Here is an 18,240-nt window from a genome sequence, read left to right as displayed (position 1 = left end):
ATTGCTATCAGCCTTTCCTTGTTATCACCTCAAACAGTTCTGTATCTGAGACCCTTTGGCTACTACTAGAGAAACAGTAAATTCCAAAATGGGTCACAACTGCCTCTAATTGTTATTGGTTAGCTGTAAAAATTGTTAAACGTATATGGAATAAATATACTTATTTATATAAAACATTGCGTGCTTCTTCTAAAAAAGACTAACAATTTTAACATAGTTAATTTGATCTTGAGCTCAGAAAAAAATAAATGATATTGAATGTTGAAGGTGGTGGGAGGGACAGTGTGAGTGGCAGGGAAGCCATGTGGGCTGTAATACCCAACAGTCACCACAAAGTGGTGAACACATTACATTCAAGCCACTTACGCTGGGACACGTGCCTTTCCATTCCCTATGATGCCTCCATAGAAATTTACCAAAAAATACGATAGGAAACTAACAAAAAGATCCTTTCATAGTTTTGACTTATTTCCCAATTTTTTAAATACCTTCTATAGACAAGGCCACTTCTATTCTTCCTTAATATATGAAGATTTCTTATCATTTCATTTCTAATTTCTTGGGAAGAAATGAAAGGTGGAAGGGGGAAAAAGAAGTATAGAGTTCAAGGGAAACTAGTTAGAAATCCTGCAGTAGTTATTTTTTAATTTGAGTGTTTTTCTGACTTGAAAGAAAGTAATCACATAGATGATCTTGGGCCTTAGCCCAACCCCTCACCTAAGCTTAGTTAAGTATTTTCTCTAATGTAGTTCTAATGCTAGAGTGAAGGCAACTTGTGCCTTGGTGCCTAGGTCTGTTCTCTCTGAACAGATGATGACAGGTTATTTGCCAAACCTACCACAAAATGAAATCAGAAGGCAGCATTAACGCAGAATGGGGAATGGGTAGGAGATCAGATTTAGATATGGTAATGTTTTATAAAACTTATTCTTTGGTGAAAATAGTACATATAAAGGAGGCTATTAATTTGATTTTTAGCCAATTTCAAAGTGATAAAAATGTCTTATGAAATTCACCATTTTCTTTTTTTTTTTTTTTTTTTTTTTTGTGATATGCAGGCCTCTCACTGTTGTGGCCTCTCCCGTTGCGAAGCACAGGCTCCGGACGCGCAGGCTCAGCGGCCATGGCTCACGGGCCCAGCCGCTCTGCGGCATGTGGGATCTTCCCGGACCGGGGCACGAACCCGTGTCCCCTGCATCGGCAGGCGGATTCTCAACCACTGCGCCACCAGGGAAGCCCCACCATTTTCTTTATGATAGTGTAGTGTCTCAATAAAAATCTTCCAGTTTGGAAATTCTGATGAAGTTTAACAGAATTACTGGGTTAGAGGATACCTTTTATTGGATTTGGTTCATGAGTCATGTTAGGAGGTCAACCCTTAAAAATTCATCACAATAGAATCATGCATCACAATAGAAATTTCCCAAAGGAAGGAAAAGAAGACTGTGTTTTAAAAAGATAGGATCCTACTTTAAGTTAAACTAGTATAATATACATGGTAAAAGCAGGTAGACATTTTTATAAAGCAAGACAGGAGAAATTAAAATATAAAAAACACAGGGTATATATACTAGGTTCACGGCATATCAAGAAGTGCCAAATGATAAAATTATGCAAAAAATTATATAAATAATCAATCATACCCAGAAAGCCAAAAAGCATAATTGTAAATAAATACTACAATGTTTTTAATAAAAATTTAAAATGAAAAAATTAAGTGCTTGATCCTGTAACCAGGCAGAATAGTGAAACTGAGATGAGATCAATATTTAACATATTCAGACTATGTTACCAAATTTTTCAAATTCTGGTGACTTAACCCTCCCTTTGATTTTCTGATGGTGTTAGAGTATTCTCAAAAAAAAATGTAAAAAGTGTAAATTTAATAAAAAAGAGAGGCTGTAGCATCCACAGCACAGAATTCAGTATAAGAGTGAGGTCTCCCAGCAGAATCATAGCCAGTATGTGGGTGTGTATGTGTATAAAACCCAGAATGAGGTCCTGATAAGATCGTGGCCATAAAAGTTAGACAGACCTGGGTTCCAATTCTGGTACTACCCATTGTGCAACCCAGAGAAAATGATCAACTTCCCCTATCCTCAGTATTCTCATCCATATAGTGCTTATGGTAAAGATTACATAGCACAAACATTTAGTTCAGTGCCTGCTTCATAATAGATACTTGATAAATGTGGCACTGATGTCATTACCATCAGAACTTTTAGTGACAAGTCGAGAAGCCTACAAGAGCAAAGCACCACTTTCTTTGGCCCCTCTGTGGTGGGTTTGGGTGGCAGGAGTTTAGGACAGAAGAATGGCTACAAAGGTCAAACTTGAAGGCTTGGTTTTATCTAGGCTCTACAATATTGCTTTTTCAACTATAACAACTGTCTTCAGGAACATGTTATTAAAATAATATCCTAATACTCTTAAGCCTTAAAAATCAATGTAAGGAAGCTGCTGACTTGCAATCTGGTCCCTAGTCACAAGAAACTGTGGAGTGAGCTATGATGAGCAGTTTGTAAAAATGCCATCTTTCTCACTACATAAGAGAATCAGAAATCAGAGCAGAGAAGCTGGGGAAGATCATCTCATGAGAAATGAAAATGAATAAGTTCTTAGAGGGCAAATACTGTTTTATTTAAAAGGTGGTAAACCATGATGGCTATGAAATCAGGCTTTGGAGTCAGAACTGCCTGAGTTCAAATCTCGGCTCTACCATTTAAGAACTTTGTGACCTGGCAAGTTACTCATACTTTTTCTTATCTATAAAGTGAATTCAATCATAAGTAAGTATACTTTTCAGAGGTGTGATTGGAGAACTAAATATAAAAAACCTGTGCAGAGCCCTTAGTCCAAGGCCAAGCTCAATAAATGGGAGCTTCTATTATAATCAACTTCAACAATATCATCATCAGCAGCATCTTCATTATCATTTCTCCTTGTTTTTCTGTTACTGAACAGAGTGTACGGCATACAGCAGGAGCTCAACAAATGTTGCCAAATACAAATTAAACACTATCCTCCACATTTTAGAACACTGAACCAATCTGAAAGATAAATTTTGGCCACTCCTCATGTTAAAGATAAACTAATTCAAGCAAAAGGAACAGAAGTAGCAGTGAACTTTTCTTGATCTTTATTTCTTCGGACTTGCCAGAAGTATGGAAAAAGTAAGCTCCAGGAACTGTCTTTCATCTTTTTGCTGCTCTTTGGTCTACCGAGTCTCCCCATACAGAACACTAGCTTGCAGTATTTCTGCTGCAGAAACACAGATCTAAACTATCTAGCCAGCCTGGGAAGCCAGTTATTTCTGCTTCCCAGCAGTTCTGTACTAAATCAATGGTGAGATTTGAGGCATGCACCACTGTTGCTGGCCAAGGTCAAGGGGTAGCCTCCTGAACTTAAAGCTAGTACACTATGATTCCTTACATTCTTCTATGTAAAAAGACAGATTTCAGCAAAGAGATCAAAACATAGGTCATCAACTTCAAAGTAATCAATGTTCAAAGTAAGTCTGCCCAAGTAGATACGGGGAACAACTACCCACACTGCTTAATGCATGGGAGAAAATAACTAGCATCGTTGGAGGCCACCAAACCTGTGATGGATGCAGGGAGTTGGCAGGGAAGGTGTTAAGCCATCTCATTTTTAAAAGTCACATGTTTCTCTTGATTTCATTCATCCGATCTGCCTTTCAAAGGCAGCTCTTTTAAGTAAAACCATTCCCTAAAGTCATCACGTTTCTTTAAAACACACATAGTCACACAGTGGAGGAAAAAAGATTCCCTCCTCCAAGGTAACTCATGACACCACTTTGTGAGTGAATTCTGAGGTTAATTGTTAATCTTGACTTCTTCTTAGGTGTAACTTAGGTTTTCGTTAAACTACTCTCAACATCTGCTTCTTCCTGTGCTGACTTTTCGGATGAGCTAACAAGGGTTCTGTAGAGAAAGCACATAACTTACCAAACTTCAGTGCTAAGAAGGGCACCTCATCTGAAATTGGCTGACCTTTTCAGATGTGATTCCTGAAGTGAGGAATAGCCTCACTTGCTGAAGTAACAAACCACAAGAGTCAATGCTAGACTATTTTATCCTTGTTGTTTTAAAATCCAGGTTCCCCACAATATGTTGGAAACTACACTAACTAAACAATTTCATTTCCCACAGTTTGGGCAAAAGATGGCCTAACAAAAATGTTTGCTGAACTGCCTTTTCCACTGATGCTTACACTGACTCTTTGCATTAACCCAAAGTTGCCAGGTAGAAATAGCCACAATTATGGACACTAGTACCTGAATGAGGGTGAGCCAGAACATGAGTACTTAAGGAAGGTCAAAGCAAAAGCAAGCTCATACTCACTGATCCCTTACATCTATCTTTTTCCTTTCTCTGTATTATAATCTGTTCCCATAGATACTACGATGCTTTGCATATCAGGGGCAAAAAGAATCATTGTAAAATGAAGAACAAAAGTGCTTTCAGCTTTAACTCCTCTGCAGCCATAGTTGGGTGAGAAGAGTTAGGAAGAGGCCTTGCACTTGCATCTCTTCCTAAAAATAGCAGTTTATACACTGTTCTCTGTGTCCCTTTGGAATCATGCATGATCATTCAGTTGACAGATTCTCCAAGATTAAAGCCAATTTGCTATAACAAACAAACAAAGAAGAATTTTGAAACACATCTGACTTTTCTGAGTTAGGATTTTATACTGCATTATTGAAAAGGAATAATATAAAAATAAAATTAAAGAAAGAGTGGGTGGTGATGAGTACATACGAACTGATGGGAAGCTTTCTATTTATCTCTTACTAGTGGCTTAAGCACTAAGAGACCCTATAAAAGAGACTTGGCAGTTGGGTCATGTGAACCCACCTTCAGGGGTCCCAGGGGCAAATTCCTTTCTAGGAGAGCCTCCCACAATGTGAGGTCATAATTACCTACAATGATCTCTACAAGTTGATCTGTCCAGATGAGGTCCCATTGCCTATGCGGTAAAAAGCTGTCATTAGACTTTTCCACCAGCTGATGTGCTGGCGTCTACGGGGCAATAGAGGAACACAGAGCACTTTGGCAGTGGATTTGACGCTGTGAAACTCACAACAACTCAAACCTCCCCCACAATTCGCTCTGCACTGGCAAAACTGACAACAGATTTCCCTCTGTCCTCACAGAACATAAGATCTGTCCTTTCTTAAGGTCCTCTGTATATAACCAGAACTCCTTGCAATTACTTTTAGTTTTACTTCCCCACATATTACATGAGATACATATTCCTTCATGATTCCAGTCAGAAATTAAACCAGCTAATTGACATTGTAGAAACCAGTGACAAAAGATGAATATTTAAATCTTTTAACTGTGTACAAAGTATTTTGTGCATAATGTATGCAGTAATCTAAATACTCTGAAGGCAGAGTCAGTCCTAGCTATAAGTTAAGAAATTACAGTTCTATTTTCCACAAATTCATCTGATTGGCAACTGACATATAAATGTGTTAATAGGAAAGAAATGGAGAGCTTTTGCTTTTCACTGTACTTCTGTATTCTTTGAATTCTTTCCAAGAATGTACTGCTCTATTACTTGTGTAATTAAATAAGCATTCAAAAAACCTTTTGAAAAATTAAAATTGTTTAAAGATACACAAAAATTTTTAGAGAAAAATTTGGAAGGATATTGCTAACAGTGGGATTGTCGATAGCTATTGGGTCTATAGGTGATATTCATGCTTGGTACTGCGATGCAAAGCATAAGATACAAATTATCAATAATTGGCTAGTTTTGTTATGCAATAAAAAAAGAATATTTGTGTCACAAAAGAAAACTGGGAGCTTCAATGACAGATATACATTAATCTTTTAAAGTACTATCTCTACTTCTAAATATGCTTTCATATATAGTTTATATTTATCTATTAAATATTCACCCCATCAATCAAACCTATATATTGACTCCTAACTTTCTAAATAATCTATCACTTTTCTTCTTCAGAAGTTCATTTCTAAAGTTTTCTAGTTATAAATCAGTAATTTTATTCCATTCTTTCTTTGTGGATATGAGGCCTTCTGATTCCAAGAATACAGAAACACAGTCAGCAATAATTAATAATAAGAGAACAATTACAAAATGATCACCGTGAGTCATTCATGTTACCCAGGAGTCTAATGTGGGAAGGGAGGGTAGGCTTTAGGGACAAGTAAATGGGAAGTGATGGGATGAAAGGATGTAAGGAGACTAGGAGAGTGAAAAATGTCATGGGGAGTGGAGATCAGTTAGCTAGATTGCACTGTATGAAACTGCCATATGCATAGGTCAAAAAATTTGAATAGTGGTAATTTAATATGGTTCAACCAAATAACTGCAAAAAAATAATAAGAGAAAGAGTGAAAAGGAAATCAAGGTAAAAGTTTTTAAAGTCTTCATTCTACCTGACTCCTGCTTCATTCAGTGTGTTATGGATGCGATAATAATCTTGCAGATATTTCTTAAGAAATTCTACTGTTCACATATCCAATTATCTGTCAGAGTTCTGAGAAGGAGGAAGAAGTGAGTATTTCACATATTTACCTTCAAGATGGGAGCCATAAAGACTGACAGACCAGTCAGAATAAACACAAGGGTTCCAGTGACTCTTTGTTCCCTGAAACCAAATCAAAAGATTACCAATCTCCCTTTTGTTTTCATAAACATGCTCTTGTCTTTTCACCTTCAGAAAATACTATACATTGACGGAATCACTGTTTGCCTAAGACAGCAAAGGTGCAGATATCACATGTAATTAATACCTCAAGGACAGCATATAAGCTTAACAGAACTACAAAATTCTCTTAAAACTCTTGCAGTATGTGACTTGAATTCATCAAGAAAAAAGTGGTTCTGCTAAATCCTTTGTCCTTTTAGAATCAGGAGAGAAAAATCACTTGCTCTGGTTCCATCAATTACTGGCCTACTAGAAGCCCTTATTTTTTAAACAACTTGTACTGCTGTGTAATTATACCTTCCTTCATAGGAGATAGTTATTACATCGTCCCACATTCTAATTAACAAACAGATCAGGGAAATTTCCTAAGTGCAGTAAATCCCATCAGTCTCATTTCCAAATCTACAACAACAAAAATACTTTTTAACAAATACGATTCCCATACAACACCTCCTCCCCCCAAGAAAAATCACCCACTGTTGTGGCGTGGGAAACGATGGCTCTGTCATGTGAGCTATTCACCCAAGCTCTTAGGAGCAGAGTCCGCTGCAAAATACGCAATAAAGTATAAAGGTCTCATAAGAGCTCTTCATGGCTACCCAGATTTAACTGCTGGAGGTCAAGGTTTCTCAGTGCTTATAGGACAGAAAATGAAGTGGAAAATAAGAATTCCTCTCCTTTCACAGAATCTTTTTTTGGCTGTGCGGCTTGAGGATCTTACTTCCCTGACCGGGGGTCGAACCCGGGGCCCTGGTAGTGAAAAGGCCAAGTCGTAACCACTGAACTGCCAGGGGATTCCCTCCTTTCATCGCATCTTGAGAATCATAAGCAGACTCAAGAGTTCTAGGGAGTCTCAATAGACCCAAAAAATTAAAGGGTCTGGCTATATATATATGATTGTGATAGAGTATGTACCACAGCACTAAAATGACCTGCATGTTGAAGAAAATGAATGACCTGTCTACGTTTTTACTCTGCATATGCATAATTTAGCCTGCTGTTAATCAAAGGAAATGTATGTAAGATAAAAAGTGAACTCAAGAAATTATGGAAGACTCTTTCGAATGAAAATTTAGTCCTTTCTAGAACATCAAGTACAGGAATAAGTTATTCATCACCAGCCCTTTCTCCTCCACATTTGTCCGTTTCTTTCTGACTGACACACAGATGTGAGCATGGTATGTCTTATAGAGCCATTTTTCTCTGACGTAACACACCTCACTCCTAGGAATTTTGGTTGTTCTCCAGGTGCAGAAGTCTCTGTCTCCATCTTCAAACTGTCGATGTGAGCGATGGAGATGACAGTAGCAGCCACGTACCACGGAAGGGCCATGAAGGAGCACACCACCATGAGGATGGCCACCCAAAAGAGATCCAGGTGATATCCAGCTCCTTTCTGTAGCAAGAGGTAACAAAACCATGTGAAGAAAGCACTCATACTGCTATCTAGTCATATTTCCAGATGGGAGTTAAGATTACCCAAAGAAACCAATTCGCTTTGCTTGATACACATATCTACCAGAAGATGAAGTCCTTGAATGAGACTTCATCTTCCTCATACTATCCCCCTAACAATTAAACGCAAAGCTGCCACATGACACACCTCCTCTAGCTTGATTTAAGTCACAGCTTATTATTTGCTTATTGTTAATTGCCGTCTCTGCATCCAATTACATAATTGGAACAATGGAGATATAGAACTACCTTGAAGAGTTACTGACATCCTTCAGTGAAGTAATTGAGGCAAATCACCTTGTAGGAACTTAAATGGCAGTGATAGTTACAGAGTAGAAGCTCAATAAATGGTGACAGTAGCAATAGTAATACTGGTTGTTTTTTAACATAAACAGGATAGGTACCTTAAAAACAGGCATGATGCCTTCTCTGCTTGACTAGCAATATGCTGTTCACCCAGACAGTATTCAGCACATGTAGACTAATGATGTGAAAGCAACCTTAAGAAAAGCAACCTAACACTTATATGTGAAATCTGAAAAAATGATACCAATGAACTCATTTACAAAACAGAAATGGACTCACAGATATAGAAAACAAATTTATGGTTACCAAAGGGCAAAGGTGGGTGGGGAATTAGGAGTTTGGGATTAACATATACATGCTACTACATATAAAATAGAGAACCAACAAAGGCCTATTGTAAAGCTCAGGGGACTATATTCAGTATCTTATAATAACCTATAATGGAAAAGAATCTGAAAAAGAATAGATTTATATATATATAAATAAAAATACATATACAAGTATATATAAAAAGTACATATATATTATAAAAAACTGAATCACTCTGCTGCACACCTGAAACTAACACAACATTGTAAATCAACTACACTTCAATTAAAAAAATAAAGACAAAAAAGTACATAGAAGACCATTTCTCACCCTTAATAGTATATGAAAATATTTGTTTAACAACATATGAAACATTGTAATTAAGGTAATTGTAGTCCCTTAATAAGAATAGGCTGATTTCAAACACTGCCAGATAGTCACAATAACATTTACTGACTGGAAGAGCAGACAATGTAACAAAAGGTCTAGCTCTTTTACTCACTAAATAAATGTTGCTAAGTGTTTCCACAATGTTATCCTCTGGTTATATTTCTCTGTTCTATTTATGAAGAAATCAAATACCTAATACCCCTATGGAGCCTGAGAAAATAGAGCAGTCCATTTTCACAGCATGGAAGCAGCAGCGCCAAGAGGCTTAGTATGACCAATCTGAGGAAACAGAGAGGTTGGCTTTAAAAAATGAGAATGGTCTTTACACTAGGAGCCTGGTGAGTGTTATCATTCAGATCCTGTTACAGTTACTCAGAACACTGCTCTCTTCTCACTGAAATGCCAGGACTTCTCCCCTGGCTTGCACACACGGGTCTAATCATGTTCTCAGAGAACTCATCACAGCTGACACAAGAAAGAAAAGCATATTTTTACTTAGTCCAGGTTTGGCTAAGAATGAAAATCTCCTTGAGAGACAAATAGATTGATACATATTCATAAAACCAGTTCACTGCAATACAAATGGTTTGAAAGCATAAGGGTTTGACTTGGGAGTGGGTTAAGGCAGCAGAAAGGGGGCCAAGGTGAGGATGAACTGAAATAACTTGTTCAATAGTGACTAATGAGGTGAATATCATGCTACATGTGGGGTCTCAGTCATTCATTCTTTCAACAAATTCTGACTGCCAACCTAGTAACCAGCACAGGCTTGGATGTTAGTGACATATTTGCAAATAAAACAGACAAAAATTCCTGAGCTCATGGAGTTTACATTCTACTGACAGAGACAACAATAAACAACATAAATGAATAAACTATACAGTATCTAAAACAGTAGTAAGCACTAAAGATAACTATGAGAAGTTGGACTTGTACTCTGAGTACCGTTGGAAGCCACTGTAGGGTTTTAAAGGGAAGAATGAGATGATCTGCTTATGTTCTAAACACCATGGCTGCTGTGTTAGGAAACAGACTGAAAAAAACAGTAACCAGTTAGGAGGCTGGTGCCATGACCCATGCAAGAGACTGTCATGGTTAGAACCAGGGTGGTACCAGTGAACATAGCAAGAAGTGGGTGGATTCTGGCTATTCCTTCAGGTGGAGCATACAGGATTTGCTCACTCCTGCCTGTGGATGTGTTGGTCATTCATGACCTGGCCTCTGTTTACATGTGCAGCCTCACCTTTGACCTCTGCCCTACTTGGATCCTATATCATGGCCATTTTCAACCATATGCAATTCCTTGAATATGTCTTACTCACTAATGCCTTTTGTGTCTTTGCCCATATAGCATCCCTCCCTGGAATAACCTCTCTTTTCCTTCTTTTCCTTGGCCCAGTCCTACTCATCCTTAAGACTTAAATCAGCCTTCTTTTTTTCTTTTTTCTGGTAGTTTTTCCTTCCTCAGCCCAGGTGAGATAGGTGAGTTTAGTTAGGTTAGATCTCCTCCTTTATGTTCCCCTGTCTATCACTTTACACTTTGCTCTATCACAGCACTCATCACACTGTTTTGAAATTGTAGATGTGTTTATCTGTCTTTGATATCAGACTTTAAGTAACATGAGGAGCTAGACTGTATCCTGAATACCTAAGCAGAGTACATGATGCATAGTCAATGCTCAATTAATTAAAAAGTGAATGACAAATAGCACGTATACATTCTTGAGTGGCAACTATAAACTCTTAATTAGCTACACAAAAAATAAAAACTTATTTGTTAATCAGTAGAAATGTGAACCTTTTGGAGGGGGAAGAGGGGAGGTGAACAACATCTGGAAATACCACATAGTTTCAAGCCTTATTTAGACTAAATCACTCAAGACCATATTAGAGGTACCAACATAGTAATCAATGGGCAGGATGCCCAAATCTTGTCACCAAGGAAACTGTAATAACGTAAGGATGTGCACACTGGCCAGATCAACAGGTCAAAAGAAGACTGACTGCAGCAAAGTCATGCATGTTATCCCGAGCCACCTCCATGCTTTCTCAAACTATTTCAAGTAAAACAAGTTTGAGCTAGATATCCTGGAGACTAGCAAAAAGGGGCTGCATAATACCAAAGAAGGTGGAATGAGGATTTTAGACAGTAGAATACAAAGGTAACCGCCAAACCACCAGAATAAATAAAAGTTCTGGGACAAAATAATTATAGACACATAATTACTCTGCCTCTTGACATCACTCCCTTCAAAAAGTCTTCCTTTCCCTCAACCATGCTGAGACTACTTGATGCTCTTAAAAGGAAGGGAAAATTATCAACTTGACCTGAAGGTCCTGCCTGATGTGCCTCTGCAGAGCTCCCTCTCCAGACTCAACCCTCCCTCTCTCACTGCAGCCACACTGGATTATTTTGGTCATTCATTCTTGCCGGGTTACCGCCTCTTATAAAGCCTGTTCATATACAGTGATTCCTGTGCCATCCTGTGTACCTCTTTCCACCTAGTCTCACTCAGCTAATCATACTGTTGTGTGAGATCTCAGTGTTAAGTGCCACCACCTTGGAACTCCCAGCACCTTGGAACTCCCAGCACCTTGGGACTAGGTCAAACCCTCTCTTACAGACTCTTAAAGGACCATCACTTGTCTTTCGCGGTACCAGACACATTTGTAATGTCACATTTTGCATGATTCTTGGGATGATGCCTGTCTCCCTCAGGGACCATAAGCTCCATGAGGAAGGAACCATGTGCGTTTTTGTCCACCGCTGAAACTCTAGCACATGGCACTGTGCCCACTACTGAGTGGACACTAGATAAATGTTCATTGGATAAATGAATGCATGTTAATTCATCTGTTCAATGGCACTCTGCTAGATCCTAGAAATAAAATTATAGCTAATGACACAGTCCTTGCCCTCAAGTTGCTTACAGAGTAGTAGGAGAGCTGGACAAATCAATAGGCATTCTCAGTACCACAGTGTTAAAGGTCTACAGCAGGGGTGAGCACCCAGGAGGGGCACTCAACTCAGCCCAAAGTCAAGGATAGTTTGCATAGGAGGTGGTATCTAAGCTGAGTCCTAAAACGTAAGCCATAACCAGCTGGGAGACAAGATATGGAGATGCAGGGGAAAATAACAGGCAAATGAGCTACCATTTTGAGAAAATTAAATAGAGTTGGTGCTTAGGAAGGGATGGGAAAGGTGGAAAATAGGGCTAAAGAAGTTAAGAACTTTGATGTTTTGTTGAAGGCTTTGGAATTCTTTCTATCGTAAGAGCGATGGGAAGCTACTGAAGGGTTTTAAGCAGGCAAGTGATGTGATCAGATTTGTGTTTAGAAGGAGGGCTCTGTTGGATTGTAGAAGACGTGTTGGAAGAGGTCAGGATTGGAGGCAGAGAGGACAAGCATGACAACACTGCCATAATCCAGGCTTGAGATGATGCAGTTCAAAATAAAGGAACAGTAGTGGGGAAACACAAAGGACAGATGGGAGAGATTTTAAGGGGTCTGAGTCCAAAGAGGGAAAAGCAATGAATTTATTTTGCCTAATTTCAATGCTTAAGGCTTACAATGTCTAGTACGGTGTCCTACACAGAGTAAACACTGGAGATATGTCTGTTGAACAAAATGATAAAAGCTACGCTCAAAAATTCACGGTGCCCCAACTATTGCCATAAAGACCCCAGAACGCATACGGTTATGTTAGAGAAGTTGTTCCTGCAACACAAACCTATGTGTATGAAAATGAGTCACTTCTAAGGTATCTCTTTTAGCTACAGGTGTCTGAATAACTAGATTTGTATGGAAGGAAAATAGTATTCAAATATTTGACACTTTTTAATGGAAATAATACTGTATGACATATAGAAAACAGCATTTTTTTCTAAAATGCCATGTGACACCTTTTGCTCCTCCTCCCTCCCCGCTCCTGCCTCTTGCCTTCTTCAGATTCTGATCATCTCTCTCCTGGGTTGCACAGCAGCCGCCTGACCACTCCCTCCATCCTCCTCCTCTCTTGTACCTCTCCCATCCGTCCTTACTGCTGCCAGAGTGAGGGTCTAAAGTACAGCTCTTATGCCATCCATCCAGGCTGGCATGCTGAGGAAGCAGGGGAGGCCAGTGCGAGATAAGCAGCCCAAACAGGACGGAGCAGGTCCGACGAGCCAGGCTTCCCACGCCGAGTCTCCTGCATCTGAGTCTGTGATGGGGGCCCGCACGGATTCCTGAAACTATACCATTCCCTAAACATGCCCTGCACATTATGTGCCACTCTTCAAACTGGCACTGTTTCTGTGTCTTTTATTTATTTATTTATTTATTTATTTATTTATTTATTTAAACATCTTTATTGGAGTATAACTGTTTTACAATAGTGTGTTAGTTTTTCCTTTACAACAAAGTGAATCAGTTATACATATACATATGTTCCCATATCTCTTCCCTCTTGCATCACCCTCTCTCCCACCTTCCCTATCCCACTGTTTCTGTGTCTTGACATCTGTTTGAATCCATCATGTCCCTTCAAGGTCCAGCTCAGACTCCGAGGCTTCCTTCACATCTACTCAGCAACCCTCGGCTCTCGATGCCGCTCTGGCCTCAGAAGCCCCTGCTTTATTCTTGTCCCTGACAACCCACTCTCCTCATTGCTTTTCCTGCCCCAAATCCTTCAGTGGCTTCTTGTTTCACTTAGAATAAAACCTAAGCAGTGTAAAATTATCCTTAATTAAAATTATCCTATTGGTTTTTCTCCCCCGAACTATTTTGTGCACCAAGGGACACGTGGCAATGTCTGGAGACGTTTTTGGTTGTAACAACTTGGCGGGAAAGGGTGCGACTAGCACCTAGAGGCCAGAGATGTTGCTAAATAGCGTACAATACACAGGACGGTCACAGGACCAACAAAGAATTATGCAAAAGGACAATAATGCTCATGTTGAGAGCCTTTGTTTTACGGTGATCTGGTCCCACTCCCACTGACCTTAGTCTGAATCACTGATTCCCCAAAGTTCCAGTTACACTGACCTGTTATCTGTTCCTGAATACACCAAGCTTCCCACCCAGGGCCTTTGCATCTGCTCCTATCTTTGCTTGGAAAACTATTTTTTAAATAAACATTCATTGAACACCTATGCTAGGCCTTGTGTTAGATAAAACAATAAGAAAGGGCTTCCCTGGTGGCGCAGTGGTTGAGAGTCCGCCTGCCGATGCAGGGGATACGGGTTCGTGCCCCGGTCCGGGAAGATCCCACATGCCGCGGAGTGGCTGGGCCCGTGAGCCATGGCCGCTGAGCCTGCGCGTCCGGAGCCTGTGCTCCGCAACGGGAGAGGCCACAACAGCGAGAGGCCCGCGTACCGCAAAAAAACAAAAAAAAACAATAAGAAAGAATACCTGCCCTTAAGAGGTTTACAGGTTATTAGTTGAAGCAAGGTGTTGAAGCAAATAATTTATTGTATGTGAAAGATACACAGCACAAAGAAGGCAAGGTCATTTTCAACCTAGGGGTGGATATGAGTGGTGAATAGGGGAAATCCATGAAACTCCTTCAGGGCAGAGACCATAACTTAGAACAATTTTTATCTTCAACATCTAACACAGGTGTTCCATACAGAGCAAGGATTTAGTAAGTGCTCAAAAGGTTAAGTATGTCCTTTACAGTTTATAAAAGTCCTTGTCTTCATGGTTATAAACCCAAAAATGTCCTACTTTCTGAAACTGGAGATTATTTTAAGTACAAGGATAGGACGTGAAACTTTATGTCCTTTTGATATTGTATATGATTTGTTAATACAGAACAAAGGTCATTCAGGAATAAATCCACAGAAATCAAAATCTATGAGAGACAAAGGTTAGCCTCACGGTTTACATCTGATAAATAGATGGCAACAAAGGAGTCAGGAGCAGTACACACACACGCACAGACACAGAATAAACATTTGTGCTAGGAGCACCCATGATTCAGAGAACAAGCTGGTTTATGGGGACACTGAGAACCATGACACAGTTTCTCCCACCAAGGGAGGGGACACAGATTTGAACACAAATTATAATGTATTTTAAACAGAGATTCAAAGAGGTTTGAGAAAGACACCCAAGAGTACAGAGTGTTTAACTACGTCTAGTGTGAACCCACAAAATCTTCCCGCAGCTATGCCATCTAAACAGGGCTTTGACTAATATAAGCACTCACTATGAGAACTGGAGATGGGCAGGCAGGTTTTTCGGTTATCACCCACCTCATACGGTGCAACAGCTCCAAAAACCATGTGGCCACAGAAAACAAAATTCTTCAAGATGTATTTACTAAGTCTACCTTATGGAAATCATTGTGATGGGCCACATGAGAGCTGGAAAGAGGACTAAAACATGGTCCTTGCCTTGAAAACGTTTGGCTCAGAAAAGAAGATAAGGTAATTACACACAAAAAAACTACTGTTCAAGACATTATGTGACCAATGCCACAGAGTAATACAGTAAGTAAGAGCAAAAACAACAGCAATAGAAATTACATTATAAGTGAAGGCAACGCTGACAAATTTTTATATTTGGACGATCTTAAAGGATGGGGATGATTCTCATAGGTGGTAATCATTGAGGAGTGGAGAGGAGAGTTAGAATAACCAGCAGAAGAAACTGTGAGGTGAAGAAAGAACAACAATTCACTTGACCAGGGCATTGTATAGTATGTGGAAAGAATCATTTTAAATTTGGGGTGAGATCATATCGCAAAGAGACTTCAATTCCAAGCTAGGGCAAATGGACATTCTTCAAGAGGAGAAGGTTTAGAGGGCCAAGGTATAAAAGTTTAAGAACTACAGGACTGACATATCAAAAAAATTCTTTAAAAAAATATTCCAGCTTTTGGAATGAAGCAAGGGAGACTGGTTATTAGTGATAACTCATGGTTAAACCATTATAACAGTCTAGACATGAGATAAAAGGACTGAATCTAAGGTATCACAGCAGAAATAGAAAGGAAAAATTAAAACAGGGCACATTTTGGAGTTATCCAAGAAAACACACTCAAATTAAGTGTTTTACCATAGAGTTTATCAGAGAAAATTTATTGCTACAACGACCTATATATCTATTTCTGGATACCAATTCCAAGCAATTTTTCCCTCCTGCACCCTATCTTTAACACTTAAAATCACTTCCCTTGTGAGAAGTATCCCTGGCTTTGAAGCCTGAAGCTCACACTCTCTTCCTGCCTCTGCAATGACTCAGGGAAAGACCTTGGAGAAGTCATGACCTTGCTGAACCTGGTTTGCTTTTGAGTGCTCTGCAGGGATAATGTAGGACATAACTAACCAAAATGATGACCCAAAAAAGCCAAGTGTCTTGGCGTTCCTCATCAGTACAGATCTCAGTACAGATTCTATAACTCAGCAGAGTGGAAAGGTGGATCCCATCCCAAACAGAGCAATCAGCCAGCCAGGGCCATCTGACACAGAGCCAAAGCCAATGCCACCCCCAAAACATGCTGCTTTTAGTATCACAATGCCTCCATCTCTTTCACTGTGTCAGGTTTCTCTTTTGAATCAATTTCATAGCAGTCAGGGCCCTTAATAATTTTAGATAGAATCTCCAATTTTCACATTCCACAGCCTCTTTTCCTAACGAAAAACAAAATTGTTTGAACAAAGCAATATCCAGTGTGAAAAGCCTTCAATTCATGATGATATCCCCACTGGTATCTTTAGATTTGTGTCAAAACACTGGCACGTATTCTATAACTACTGTCATTCAAAGGAATGATTTCAAATAAGCAATTCCAAAAGTGATGAAAACATTTCTTATTTATTCAACTCTATTTTAAGAGGTAAATCCTAATATGTCTTGATTTTCTATACGAAGTAGGATAAAATTTCAATTTTTTTTTTTTTTTTGGGGTACGTGGGCCTCTCACTGTTGTGGCCTCTCCCGTTGCGGGGCACAGGCTCCAGACGCGCAGGCTCAGCGGCCATGGCTCACGGGCCCAGCCACTCCGCGGCATGTGGGATCTTCCCGGACCGGGGCACGAACCCGTATCCCCTGCATCGGCAGGCGGATTCTCAACCACTGCGCCACCAGGGAAGCCCAAAATTTCAATATTTTATCAACCCCAAATTTGCTAAATTCAAAATTATGAATTTTATTAGTAAGAAAACTTAATGAGCAAAAAGAATAGGCATTTGCCTTCAAGGACATATAACAAATCTGACTAACTATATATCAAAAGTAAGAATATTTTCCAAATTTTTTCAGAATAAAATATATTAGTCAACATCTATTTCCAGCCTTTCAAAAGTAAATCAACACTGAATTCCTCCCAGTATAGAACACCTAAAAATGCTCAACAAAATACAGAAAATATCTTACAGAAATCATGGTTTATCTGCCAGAAAGTAAGAGAAATAACTGGAAACAAATGGCAACAATGGCAACAAGAGATAAACCCTTGAGGCCTGGGCCTGCCCAGCAAGACTATGCCAATCTTTGGCAGGGTAAGGCATGGGGTAGAATGACCATCTGAACTCTAGGGACAGGACACCAATCCTAGGGATATGGGGAAAGGGCATAGATGGGAGACACCCCCTGAAATAAAACTAGGATACTCTAAACACAGCATACCCATTTGGTAAACTAGCGGGGGAAAAACACCCTACAGAGAGAGACAGTGGGGATACATGCCTCTCTTGGCCTTGCCACTAGATGTAATGCCATTAAAAAAAAAAAAAGATTCTCCAAAGATATTTCTAACCATAAACCTACAACTGAGTTTGGGCCTGGACTTCACATTACCTCTGCAGTCTGAAAAACCTTAAGCTAAAAATGTAGTGTGAAGTAGTCATAGTCTTCTATGAATTAGTCTTGCCACCACACTCTAAAAAACTGCATAGATATAGACATGAAATATTGAAACTATATTTCATCAAGCTTCTAGGGAAGCAGTCAAGACTACTGCAAATTCTTCAGTACAGATGTGGCAGATTTTACTTTCCAAAAATGGCTGGGAAAATATCTCCTGTCCCACATATTTTCCTACAACGTAAAATTGCCACTCCTCCATCAAACAGTGGAGTCCTTCCTTATCTCCT

At 39.4% G+C, this 18,240-nt stretch overlaps 1 protein-coding gene across 6 annotated transcripts in view; it reads right to left on the bottom strand.

Moving 5' to 3' along the window:
• SLC4A4 (solute carrier family 4 member 4) overlaps positions 1-18,240 on the bottom strand; it is a 354,105-nt gene that overhangs the window by 17,308 nt on the left and 318,557 nt on the right. For all 6 annotated transcript variants that reach the window (XM_067035812.1, XM_059067191.2, XM_059067198.2 and 3 more), the window contains exons 19-20: positions 7,921-8,099; positions 6,571-6,643 (exon numbers count right to left, since the gene is read on the bottom strand). In XM_067035812.1, the coding sequence (XP_066891913.1) occupies positions 6,571-6,643; positions 7,921-8,099 (252 nt within the window). The remainder of the gene's footprint in view (positions 1-6,570; positions 6,644-7,920; positions 8,100-18,240) is intronic.

Source organism: Kogia breviceps, chromosome 6, assembly GCF_026419965.1.
Source record: "Kogia breviceps isolate mKogBre1 chromosome 6, mKogBre1 haplotype 1, whole genome shotgun sequence".
NCBI lineage: Eukaryota > Metazoa > Chordata > Mammalia > Artiodactyla > Physeteridae > Kogia > Kogia breviceps.
Note: the sequence above shows the minus strand (reverse complement) of the source record. Positions and strands in the feature narration are given on the sequence as shown.